This window comes from Cystoisospora suis, assembly GCF_002600585.1.
Source record: "Cystoisospora suis strain Wien I chromosome Unknown contig_783, whole genome shotgun sequence".
Taxonomy (NCBI): domain Eukaryota; phylum Apicomplexa; class Conoidasida; order Eucoccidiorida; family Sarcocystidae; genus Cystoisospora; species Cystoisospora suis.
Window position 1 is genome coordinate 66,219 of NW_027153584.1, and position 13,090 is coordinate 79,308.

The 13,090-nt window shown below is 46.2% G+C and overlaps 1 protein-coding gene across 1 annotated transcript; it reads right to left on the reverse strand.

Moving 5' to 3' along the window:
- Positions 1-5,333: 5,333 nt before the first annotated feature.
- Positions 5,334-12,819, reverse strand: CSUI_001901 (lns2 (lipin ned1 smp2) protein; the record flags this gene model as incomplete). The annotated part of the gene is made up of 5 exons (XM_068062104.1): positions 12,727-12,819; positions 8,858-11,543; positions 7,079-7,732; positions 6,187-6,335; positions 5,334-5,583 (listed from the first exon to the last, which is right to left on the reverse strand). Exons 2-5 carry the CDS (start codon positions 9,992-9,994, stop codon positions 5,334-5,336), a joined length of 2,190 nt encoding a protein of 729 aa, XP_067925926.1. The 5' UTR covers positions 9,995-11,543; positions 12,727-12,819.
- Positions 12,820-13,090: the final 271 nt, after the last annotated feature.

Sequence of the window (13,090 nt, forward strand, 5' to 3'; positions counted from 1 at the left end):
TAGAGCGCTGGAAACGAGCAATAGACTTCTGTCTGCTCTTGTCGCCACGGCAGTGTGCTTCTCGAAGTTTTTTTCTGTGTGTACGGCCGGGATTTCGGGGTGATGGGCTTGATGATGTAAGCAAGGCGCGTCCATGCAACAAATATCTTCACACATCAGGGCAGACTCTGTACAGAGATCGTCGCCGACCACAGAGGACAGCGGTCTGCAGCCGTCTCAGTTGCGAACGCCTAGGTTTTCCAGTCGCTGTTCACTCAATCTGCTTAGCAGGGTCGCAAGCCTGCACCCTGACGGGTAGACACAAAGTGGCGAGGCAAAAGACGAGTGCGTCTTTTCTTCATTCGTGTTTATGCATATCAGCTTGGCAAGCGAGAAGTCTCCATTGACAACAGTTCCCAGCCACCCGGTGGCCCCGGCGTATGTGGCCCGGACTCGGTCTCTTACTGTGCTTCTAAGAAATCTGGACGGTCTATTCAACCAGAACTCTTTGTAATCCTCCAAAAGAAGTTTTCACTTTCGGACCATGGCCAGCCATTGTATGTGGTCTTTCGTATGCCGGCAGGGGCCTCGACATGTGATCTGACCTCTTGAAAAAGACTTCCGAACTCGTGGCTCCAGTTCTCCGCTCTCCCCCCTCATAGGCAGGGAATAACCTTCAGGAGTAGGACTGCCGAAGATGAGAGGTGTTTTTGCGTTTTCCTCACACAGCAACCCTACGCAGTTGCTACTTGAGTATGCTTGCACAACAGTTACCCGTTTTTGATTTCCTCTTCTTCTGCATGCAAGGCGAGCGCATAATCGCAGTGTAGGTGCACAGTCATCCCACTAATTAGACATGACAGTGAGGAAACGAAGTCCAATCGGAAAATGTACGAGGAAATCGCGCTCTTTCTGCTGCCGCTCTGAACCACAACATGCAATACCTGCAAAAGGTGGACGACGTGGGCATCGATCCCACTACCTCTCGCATGCTAAGCGAGCGCTCTACCATTTGAGCTAGACGCCCTGTGGAAGTTTTCTCAAGGGACGGTCATGGCCTCCTCATAGCACTGCGGTAAAGAGGCTCGCCCACGGACGAGTGTAGACTGTGAGTCCTCATTACGACCTGCTTGAAGGCAATCTTTGTCATGACGTCAAATTCCCCGTGAAGGGTACTTGCATCTGAAGAGAACCTCAGAGTGAGATCTCCCTCAGATCTTGTCGAACTGGCGCATGCAATGCCTAGCATTACCGACCCAGATGTCAACGAGCGGAGACTGCACACTCACTAACTTTTCTCATGAGGCCGCGATACTCGATCTTTCCCATCTACTTGCTATCTCTGTTGAAGTGGTAGTCCTCTTTTCCACGCTTCCTGCATCAATTCTTTCTTCTTTACATCTTCTCGTTTGGCTTCAATAGCCAAGAACCCTCTCATAGGGTGCGGTGTTCCATGTGTCATAGTCAGTCCGTCAATCAACGCAGACTAAAACGGTTAGTTGATACATCTGCGGCATATTTAGCGGACAAGCTGAAGAGCACATGACGTCGATTGTGATTGACGACTTTTCGAAGGATAGGCTGGAGGTTTCATTTCGAGATAGCTTCATTATTTTAACGGATAAATCACCGAAGGCTTCACAATACAGTTTGATGAATCTTGTAAGTATGTCAAGCAGCCTTGCTCGACTGTCCGCACTTTCGTCCTCTTTTTCGTCAGGAGGGATTGTTCCCCAGTGGTTCTCTCCATATTCATCTCCGGCAATCTACTCGGCTTTCTTCTGTATATACACATGACCACTTGGGAGAAAGACACGACTTCTCGTCTTTTCTCTCACCAGTCTGTCTCTTCTCGCCGGCGGTCGGATGTTGGACGGTCCTTGAAGGGAACTCCCTTTCTCCTCTCTATCACACAACTGACTGATTAGCCTGCTTTTCAAAAAGACTCCCTCTCTACATACATATACATATATATATACATGTGCATGCGCTCAAATATACATATACACCTGATCTATTTATATCTACCTATCTGTATATATATATATATATACGGATATCTGAAGATGTATCTATATGAAGTATCTCCATGTCTACGGACTTGCTTTGTATCTCTTTGCGTTGTGCCTCTATGTTTTCTATATACGCTTTCGAGAACAAATCAAACTCCGTTTCTGCTTCTTCAGTTCTATACAGAGGCCAAGTCATCTCGAAGAAGTTTGCGACCCATCAGGAGGCGGTCGTCATCATCTCCTCTCATACGGTTTCTCTCTCTCTTCTATCTCTTCCAAGCAACCTCCTTCGCAACGGGCGTCTTCTCTGCATGCAGTCTACTCTAAGGAACGACTGATCGCACTCTAGAGAATTTAGACAGTAGGAAGAAAGCATAATTCCTTCCTTAGTTGCTACGTCTATCAAGTGTCTGTGCTTTTATGTTTTACCTCTGTTGCGTCTGCATTCTTCTCTTTCTCTCATTCTCTTCATCCCTGCAGCGGTGCTCTTCTTGTTCCGTGTCATAAGAAGTTTTGTATTTCTCAAGAGACATCTCCATCGATCTCTTTGCCTTTCTTTCTTATCTACACCTATAGCGAACTGTATCCTTTTCTTTGCTCTTCCAAGAAATCTAAGACATTCCCCTAACCTCCTCATCTCTCATAGCATCTTCCTCGTATACATATGCATCATGAGGTGAACCTACAGCCGAGAGGGAAGCTCGACAAAAAAGTCACGGAGGATGAAAGCCATTGACTTACATTTCCGTCGTTTGAATCGAACGTATCTCTTCAGAGGTCTAGATGAGAGAGAAGGAAAGATATAACGAAGAAAGAAAAACGGCTTGTCTTTCAGTCCTCATGGCCTACAGGAGATGTATAGCCCACGACACTACGACTTCATACCGACTTGCATGCAGTCGGCCTCCATGAGATTTCTAAGGTATCAAGATGATAACACGAATGAGTGTATCTTTGCTTTCGTATTTCCACCCCAAAGAAAAGGGCTGTTCTTTCGAGTCTTCTCGTCTCTCGTTCTTCCTTCTGAAGAGTGAAGCTTCTCACCCTCCTTTAGTATGTCTATCTCCTAAGAAGCTTTTCTCCTCTCTTGTCCGAGACCAGTATGGAGAGAGAATTACTTCGTGTCCTTCTTCTTCTTCTTCTACTCTTCCTATGACTACGGGTCTGTCCCCGTATAAGAAAGTAAAGCAAAGACGTCGTGATCGCTTTCCTATGAAACACCACATACGGTCATCACATCCTGCTTCGTTAACGCGCTCATCTGTATCTAATCTTTCTCTCCTATTCATTCCTCATTCCTTTTCTTCTTCTTCTTCTTCCTCTTCTTGCTCTTATAACGAATCTAGACTTCTTCCTCTTCCTCAGCGTTACCTCTTTCTCTCTTCGCCACCTTCTCTACCACTCCGAAGCCCCCCCTTATCTCTATCATCCTTGTCTTTAGCGTCTTCGTCTACTAGGGCTGTATCCTTCCATCGCCCTTCTCCCTCTCGCTGTTCTTGTCTTGCCCCGAGCCGGGAGGTTTCTTCCCTTCTTCCTATCTCAGGAGTCAACACGTCTGAAGCTAATATATCTTCGCTTTCTTCAGCTCATGAACAGGGGGAAGCAAGATCGAACTCTCCTTATCACCCTCCAGACAAGAGTCTTCTACTTACGAAAGAAGGAGAATTACGAATCAAGAGTGAAGAAGAGAAGAAAGGAGAGCGGGTGGGGTGTACATGTATCTTCTGTTCTCAATGGAAATTCTCAAATCGCCAAGAAGAACATGCCTGCCCTCCATCTCCTTCTTTGTCTTCTTCAAGTGGTAGTATCTTTCCTCCTTGGCTTAAAATCTATCTTCTTCGACGTGATTCTTATCACTTTCCTTCTTCTTCTTCTTCTTTCTCTTCTTCGCACATCTCGCATGAAGAACGATCTCTTCTTGCATACACATCTAACAAGTCTCGAGCGCTCCCCTCACATCTCTTTCCTTCTTCCATCTCTCGGTCTCCTCGCCCTGCCGCAGTTCTATCTCTCTGTGAGAAACTTGCATGCGCGGGGTGTTCTTCGGCTTATATATGGCAAGCTATGAGATCTTGTATTAAGGATCACTTACCGTATATCCCACATAATATATGTCAATCACATTTAGAGCGTCTTTACGCTGATAAGACTTCTACTCATTCTCCCGCATCCCTACCTGTTCTTTCTGCAACTCCTACATCTTCAATCTTGCTCAATCAAGGAGATAGAGGGGAGCCTTTCATATGGTCTATACAAGACCTGGATGTCAAAACACTGACTAGACTGTTCTGTCTCCTCACACTCCATTCTCCTTTCTCTCATCTTCCTTCTTCTGCTTCTCCTCTTAAGCCTCTCTTTTCATCTTCTTTCTCTCCGACATGTCTCAGTCGTGAGCGTAGGGCGGCTCGGGTGATATGTGGTACCTCCTCTCTCGGAGAGAGGAGTGTGAATGGAGAGGGCTTTCCGTCGTTAGTATCTTCAGAAAGAGGCGTTCTAGACACGTGGAGAAGCGACGCTAAGGAGGAGAAGAATGCGGAGGCTATCAAAGAAAAGGAAAAGAGAGAACTTCTTGAGAGATATCTTCAACATGAAGCTCTCTTACACATACTTTTGTCACATGTCTATCTACGCTTTCAGAAAGTCTCCGTTCTTTCTTCACGTCATAGTCATAGGCGATCTCCTTATGTGGCGGGTATCCCTACGCCACTCTCTGTGAATGAGCTACGTCTTCTGATTCAGGTGTATGCACACCTCGTCAGAGATGTGAACACATACAGCAGATATCAACCGAACAAGTCTCCTCCAGCATCATCTATAGCTCTTCTTTCTCTTGCAAGAAACACTATCTATACAGCGATTCGATATTCTTTGCCTTCACCTGCCTCCACGACGTCGTCTTCCTCCTCTTCTTGTGCCTCTTTCATCTCTGCTTCTCTCTCATCAACACCTTCGGCTTCAGCTAGGCGGTCACAAACTGTCATTTCTTTGTCGAGTCTTGTTTCCCTTCTTTCTTCTTTTCCTTCATCCTCGTCTGTAGCATCTCTTCTGAACGACTGCGTGACTCCTGTAGGAAAACAGAACGGACGGGCAGCAGGGGAATCTCAACATGTCACTGCTCCCCTTCATCATCCTCAGGCCCCCAAAACTTCAGGGTGTATGTACACCCCAAATCACAGCACATCCTTGTCACATGGTTTTCTTCATCCTTCCTCTTCTTCTTCTTCTTCTTCTTACATGTTCGCCTACGTGTCTATCTACCTATCTATCTGTCTATCTCTGGTCTATCTCTTCGCTATCTGTCTTCAATCTGTGAATCTATCTATCGTCAATCTATCTATCTATCTAGCTCTCCCTTCTTTCGATATGTTTCTTCGCTAAGCTTGGGAGGTGTTTCTTACCAGGGAGTTTGTTTGTTTGCTGTTGAGTTAGACCGAAGAGATAGTCGCGAGTTGCATCGGCCTGTCCTATGGCTCTAGCTGTGAGATAGAGAATGAGGTATCCTGCTTTCTTGATCTTAGTGAAGAGCTCTGCTACTCCATCATGCGACCAATCCCTCCCTACTATCGGCATCAGCTGGCCCAACACATCTGATCTGAACTCACACGCGCATGCAGAATCGACACACACACACTCATTCATTCCTAGATCATCTCTATGAAGGGAAGACAGAAAGAGAAAGAGAGGGAGACATACACAGCTATGTACGGAGAGCTACCAAAGACGTCGCGGCGCTTTCGAAAGACCGCGTGGGTGTATATGAATATGAAGTAGATAGGAATAGGTATGTATAATGTATATATAGGTACGTATGTATGTGTGAAAATGTCCGAAATAAGCCGAAAAGAGAAAGGCATACACGTCGACTCCTCTCTTTTTCTCCTTCTTCTTCATGTCCTCGTGAACCAAATGAAGAGAAATAGGCATCTACACCTTCTCTCCTCTCTATCTCTCTACACACTCACCAACTGGAGCCCCCGAAAGAGGACATCCATAGCTACATATACACGTATACACGACCCGAAGACGGGAAGAAATATCCTTCTTCTTATCTCACATTGAAACATAGAGAAGGAGAGAAAGAAGAGAAAAGCAGACATTTCAGAGGAGAGAAGAAAAAAGAATAGAAACAAGAGATGTACAGAGAGAGAGACCCGGAGGCACGCAGACCCACCCCTCTGCCCCTCATTCTTCTTACCTTGTGATCGTTCCATCGACATCTGAGATAACTATCTTGGGGTATTGCGGCCAGAGATAGATTGTAGCACTCACACTCTTGGTGCCTTGTAAAGACGAACTAACAGTGAAGCAAATCGAATTCGCTCCCGGTTTCAAATTCAAGGCTTCCTGAAGATCAACAGGGAGAAAGCAAAAGTCCGAGAAAGAACGGGGAGAAGAGAGAAAGAGAGAAAGAAAAGACACTGAGAAGATGTCCTTCAGTTTGCCTTATCCGTCGACAGATCGACGCGATCACCGTAGAGCCCACACACCGCCCATAATACGTCATACAGATATCTATAGATTCAGTATACTGAAAAGTCTGTGGTGGAGACAGATAGATCGGGAGACACATAGTCAGAATATATACAGGTAGATATATAGACTGACAGATATGGATTCATAGATACGAAGGCTTATAGAAGGGAGAGGAACGAGGGGGGTGTAGGAAATCCTTGAAACGAAGAAGAGAACAAACGATAACCTCAGTGATACGTCTGGACCCTCCATCGTCATGATTAGTATTCTCATTGTTCATCCTACGTCGATCAAAAGAATGCATGCCTTTCACCCCGTCAACACCTCCCTGGCCTTCTCTTCTCGCCAAGGTCCTCCTCCTGCCTGTCTTTTTTTTTTCTTGAGGTCTTATTTATCTCCTTCTTACTTGCCGTCTTTCTCTTCTATTATACGCTTCACCTACAGATTCACGGATCCATCATTCCCACCCTCTTCTATAAGTGTCTAGGCAAACATGTTCTTCTTCTTTCTTTCTGTCTTGTTACCCTTCCTCCTTCATTTCCTCTTCCTCCTTTGACCATGTCTCTCTCTCTATCTCTTTTTGTCTCTATGTCGACTGAATCTCCACAACTTACAAGCTGATCAGGGGTAGGCCTGAGAGATCTTCTCAGTCTCCTTGTGGCGCATGCAGTGCAGCTCGTTGAGGCAGATGCCGAGGGCAGCAAGCCACTCCCTCCTGAGGCCCCCCCCCCGTCCTCACTATGGAAACTGCCACTACTGACTAAGGCCCCTCCTTCTCTCCATTCGCCCTCTTCTTCTCTCTCTCTTCCCCCCCCGACAATCCCTGCCTCTTCTTCAACGGCCGCTACTGATGCCGCCGCACTAGCTGTCGCTTGGGCTATCGAATTCTTCGAGCTAAAGACAAGCGTCGGTTGCTTTCCTAGGAATGGATGAGAAGAAGAAGAAGAAGAGGAAGAGGGCGGGAGAGAGGATGATCCCGACGAAGGCCCACGGCCTTCACCTTTATGTGGTTGATGAGAGAAAGGAGAGAAACCCCCCCCTCCGAAGAACCAGGAAGAAGAGGAAGGATCAGGAAATTTCGCTGTGACTTCAGCAGACATCAATCGAGATACAGCAGGTAAGGATAGAGGTCGATTGAAGACGAGCCAGCAAGCTAAGAGAGGCAAAGCCACTTTGCCAGGATAGTACGGAGGCTTATCATCGAAGCGCGCGACTAACGACGGATGAAACCATAAGGCAGGATTCTGATCAAAACTCTCCCAGGACACCTACGAAGAGAAGGAAAGGAGATTCACGACAAAGAAAAAGAAGAAAGACAAGAGCGAAGTGAGAAAGGAAGAAAAGAAAACAAAGAAGAAATGAAGTAAAAGAGAAGACCCCCATACAGGAGTGACTTGGTAGAAAGCGATAAGAAGTGTCAGACTTCTCCGGTAAAGATATAGAAAAGCTTGAGTAAGAAAAGAATGCCAACCCAACTCTAGGGAACACGCCAAACAGACGCGAATGTGTGAAGAAGATGGTCATCAAGGCCATGTATCAATCTTCTTCTCTATGCATAAGTGCATGCATGCATGCAGAGGATGGAGAACCCGGGAGATGTCGACTTCCTCTGTATTTTCTTCATGATTTTCTTCTTCTTCTTCTTTTTCGGCAGGTGGATGTTGGTGAGCCCAATGGAAAGCTTGAAGCAGCTCTATGTTAGAGAGGACAACATGGTTGGGTAGTAGTGGCTGCTATCAAGCCTCTTCAGATAAAGATGCTAGGCAACCAAGATAGATAGATACATTCACCTACAAAGCCTTGAAGAAGACAGACCTGAATACACGTATCTACACAGTGTGATACACCTACGGAAACTATCTATCTATAAATCTAGGTACACATATATCGTCTCTGTATGTATATACACAGAGATCCAGATCCCTTCAGATATATATGACATCTGCATGCAGAGAGACGTCTCTAAAAAGAGCCTAGATCCCCCTTTCTTCTCTGTGTAGTCCATGACGTCATGATCCTCTCTAGTGACCCATACAGCAATGATGCAAGCCATAATACATTCTTCTCTACATATGTATCTAAATCTAGACCTATTGCGCCTATGCACCTCTTCTATATATATATGTATTCACCTACTACTACTACTATTCCCACTGATGTCCCTCCTACAGATGCACGACAAGTGACACAAGCAAGAAAGGGCAAAAAGAAGATGAACAAGCCCCCCGTCACAGAGAAGTAATGGATCCATCGAGAACCGACCAATCCCCTCGCTCTCCCTCTTGACAGATACACCCTTCCCGTTTATCTACACGCCGTAGAGCCTGTGGAGACGAGAGAACAGACTGCTTATAGTGAAGAGAGTCTGTGGAGAGCTACAGACCTCTACGTACCACATTCGCATTGAAGACATCATTGTCATGCTGCTCTTCAGTAATCCTTCCTGTCAGCATATGACCACACAGAGAGAAGCTCACACCCGAGGCGGCTCCAGCCGCTATATCTGCTTCAACGGTACTATCCTGTACAGGACCTGCCCCTATCTGTTGAGCTTCCGGAGGTAAATGCGCGAAACGACTCTTTCCTTGTGCAAGAGGAGAAGTTTCGCCTTCTCCGCTTTTCTTCTCCTCTTCACTTTGTCCCGAATGGCTCCCCCTGCTGCTGCTACTCACCCCCCCTGTAGGCGCAGGTGTATGTACACCCCCGTTATGCTGATGATGATTTGGCTCGGGGAGAGAGGCATGAGGAGGAGGAGGAGCGGTCGAATCACTTTGAGGAGTTCCATGAGCAACTTCATGTATGAATTGTTTATCTTCTTCTTTTTCACCCCCTCCATTTGCGGAAGACGACGATGAAGAAGGCTCTAAAGAAGAAGTCGTATGGTACGTCTCGACAGCACCTCCTTCTCCCCCTCTCCCTGTTTCTCCGCGAATCTCTTCTTCTTCTTCTTTACTGTGACTGTTCTGTTGCTGAAGATCTTTACGATCGCCACTCGAACGGCTTGGCCCTAACGAAGGCTTCGATACCTGCTCTCCATTAACAGGAGGAGCCGAATCGACGGTCGTTGTCATAGAAGGACTTGGGCTACTATTCTGCGCATGAGCGCTATGATTACTATTGCTGCTACTTTGCTGGGGATTGAGAAGACCCCCTCCTAGACCTTCATGACTTCCCCCCCCTCCGCTCGTATTCGAGCGTGGGCTTAAGACTCCAGGGCTACCTGTCTCGTTGTCGTCGCCTTCGTCTCCTCCTCCCGCTTCTGACGAAAGATCTTCTTCTTGAACGAAGTACGCTTCTCCCGCTGCGCCTAATTTCATAAGAAGATCGGTGGGCTGTCCATTCACCGTAACAGTGACAACCTTCTCGCGTGACCGAAGAAGCTTCGCTTTTCCGAAGCGAACATGGAAGGGTGTACTTCGCAGTTTATTATCGAGGGTGGATCGTACACAGATAATGTCTATACACCCTGATAAAGTGGCTTGATTAAAATCGAGAGCGTTCGAAACGCTCGAGACAATCTTGCCCCACATTGTCTTTGAAAGAAAAACATAGAGAGAAAAAGAGGTAGGAGAGAGAAAGGTGGATAGAGAGATAGATGAGAGAAATACAGAGAGAAGTAGAGGAAACTGAAAAGGGGGAAAGGTCTTTTCTATGGATTACGTAGACATGTACGCGAAGAAAGGTAATATGAGGAAGAAGAGATAGCAGGCAGGGAGGGAAGTAGAAAAGCAGGAAAAGAAGAAAGAAAGGAGAAAGACAGAAAGAAAGAGACGAGGTCTAGGCCAAAGGGGAGGACAAGGCGAAGACGGAACTCGGGGAGAAAAGAGCTATCAAAATGACTGGGCTTTCCATCGACGAGGAGAAAAGAAGAAGTGTGTTGGACAGAAGTGAAGATACTGAGAGTGAGAAGATAAGAAATGAAAGAACAACGGTGAAAAGAACTGAATCATAGATTGAATGTTTTGAAAGTTTGAGAAGAAAGAATGAGGAGAGGAAGAAATAAAGAAAAGGACCAATGAAAAGAAAACTTTGAGACAACGTCCAAACAATGGAAAAGAAGGAAAGGGAAGAGAAAGAGAAGGAAAAATGTTTCCTGGTCGGCTTGTACGATGAAGAGAAATACACGTATCTATCCGAACAGGATAATGCGCTTGAAGACTGAAAGAGGTTCTTTCTATATGGATAAAATAAATCTATATAGCTACATAGAAATGGTACTCCGAAGAGAGAAGTAGTCTGAAGAAGACCCTCTCGCGGAAATGTGTTCCTGTCGTGAACGGAGACCGGCTTGATTGCCTTGGCTGAAAGAGAGGAAGAATTGAAGAGATATTGATCTAAGTTCCTTCACGAAGCCATTACATTCATTGGATAAGAAAATCGGGGATTTCTTCTTCGTTTCTTGAAAAGTGTGGAGGCACGAAATGAAGTCTTCCGTGATGGCTCTTTCTACCACGACTACTATGACTGCTGCTCTATACCTAACCAGCAGGCAGGCCGCTACTGGACGTTTCTCTTCTACTCATACATCACGAAAGATTCTCTCAAGGCGTTTTGGTCCTTCTGTTGAAACTGAATGAGAGAGAGGTAGAAACAGGCATGTCGTCACTGCAAGTGGATGAAAGAAAAGGAGAAAGAAGGCGGGGTTCTTCAGGGACTTTGCCCTAGAAAGAGAAATCGTCATCACCTTTCTTTCATCTTCTTCATGTAAAGGAGAGAAAGAAAGGGAAAACGAGAGCCCCTCTGGCTTCTTCTCCGTAAGTATGGTGGCGACGACAGACAGACAGAAAGAAAAAGCGCTGAAGAAGAGTTGCTTACTTCAACTCCTTTCTACAAAGTCTCTGAAAAGAAGTCGCAAAATGAAGAAAGCAGCAAGCACATGTACAGCACCGTGACACACAGGAGAGAGTTAGTTCGCCTTTCAACTAGGGTTGACGGTTCACGATTGAATCTCTCTCTTTTTCTCTCTGTGGAAGAATTCTATGCTGTTGCGAACAACTCGTAGATCTTTCTTACTCATTTCACGTGGATAAAGGAAAACTCGCCTTGTTTCCAGCAAGTAAGAATCCTTACATTCTCTCTCTTTGGTCACAGCAACACACAGCCAGCCATACATTGGACGGAGAAAGACGACGAGAAAGAAAAAGCTGTAAGCAGGGTAGCCGATCAATAATTCAGTAGATACAGGACACTTATCGTCTAAGAATCATAAAAGAAGAAAAAGAGAGAAGAAAAGAAACTCAGCAGGTTACAAGAAGAGGCGGCAGGGGAGGAGTTGGCTAGGAAGAAGGAAAGAGCAAGGAGCACACCATTTCTCTATTGTCCCCTTCATTCCCCGTGAAGATGAGAAAAATAGACGATTGGGGGTGATGGTGAGGTAAATGAAGAAGGAGAAGGATTTCTCTTTTCAGTGGAGTTGGAGGGAAAAGAATGAAGAAAAAGAAGGTCAAAGAAACATTTAGAAGAAAAGAGAGAGGGTGGTGATGCAGCTGCTGGCACTGCTGTGTTGTGTCGAGAAATTGCAAAGAAGCGCCGCCGTCGATTGAATGAACACCGGGGTGACGTGAGAAAACTTGCAATGAGCTCTGACCAACCGTCAACAGATGAGATGAAGAATGAATGCTTAACTTCTTCACTTCTTACCGGAAAGACAGTGGAAAAAAGTCAAAAGTAAAGTAGGAAAAGATAAGAACTTGGAAGGAGGATGAAGAAAAGGAAAAAATCCAAACACAAAAGCACACACGAAAGCGGGAGATAGAAGGAGCCGTCAACCAATCATAGTAAGCGAGCAGCAATAGCGGTAGGAGGCGGAGGAGCGAGGCTTAGGAGCAGCAGCAGGGGAATGAATGGATGGAGGATGGTGATGATGACGACGAGGATGATGATGATGATAGAGAAGGAGGAAGAGCAGAAGAAATCGACCGGATGGCCCAGCAGCGAGCAGCAGGAACGAACCATACCAGGAGGAGGAGGAGCGAGAGAAGCCGCGGGCCGCTCTTGCCGGCAGCTCGGCAGAGCAGAGCAAGCAAGCAAGCAGATCTCAACTAACGACCTCTTCTTTCTCCTGATGGCGATATACGCAAGGACCCAATGGATGGTATAGTCGTGATAGGGAGAGACCAGGGCGAAGAGGGATCTAGTGGCCGCTTTTTCAGGCAAGAATGGAAGTTGAAAGAAGAAAGAGAAATCAGGTAATTGAAATCTAGGAAAGAAAGGAAGGGAAGAGGGTGCTACAACTTGTGCTTCGAAACTCTATTCATCTTACAACTACTAGGAGCAAGAAAGATCCAGTGCAGAACAGAATGGAATGAAGAGAAAGATCTCCTAGGCTTCTCTCTCTCGCTCTCGTTGCTGGTGGTGTATCGAGCGAGGTGTACATACAGCAGCAGCTCCGCGGGCGGAGCAAGCGGATAGCACAATTTCAACGCGCAACAAGGGAATGCACTCCCAATCCTGACCCAGGAGTCTTCTCTACTCAGACAATCCTGAAGAAAGGCCAAGAGGGAAGAAGGCAGGTCTCTTTGTGGGCTGGAGAAATCGCAGATAATAGTCAAGAGAACATCATGAGAAGAAGCCTGTCCACACGCTACAGGGGATCACCGCATATACAGACGTAACTGAAAGTCGGA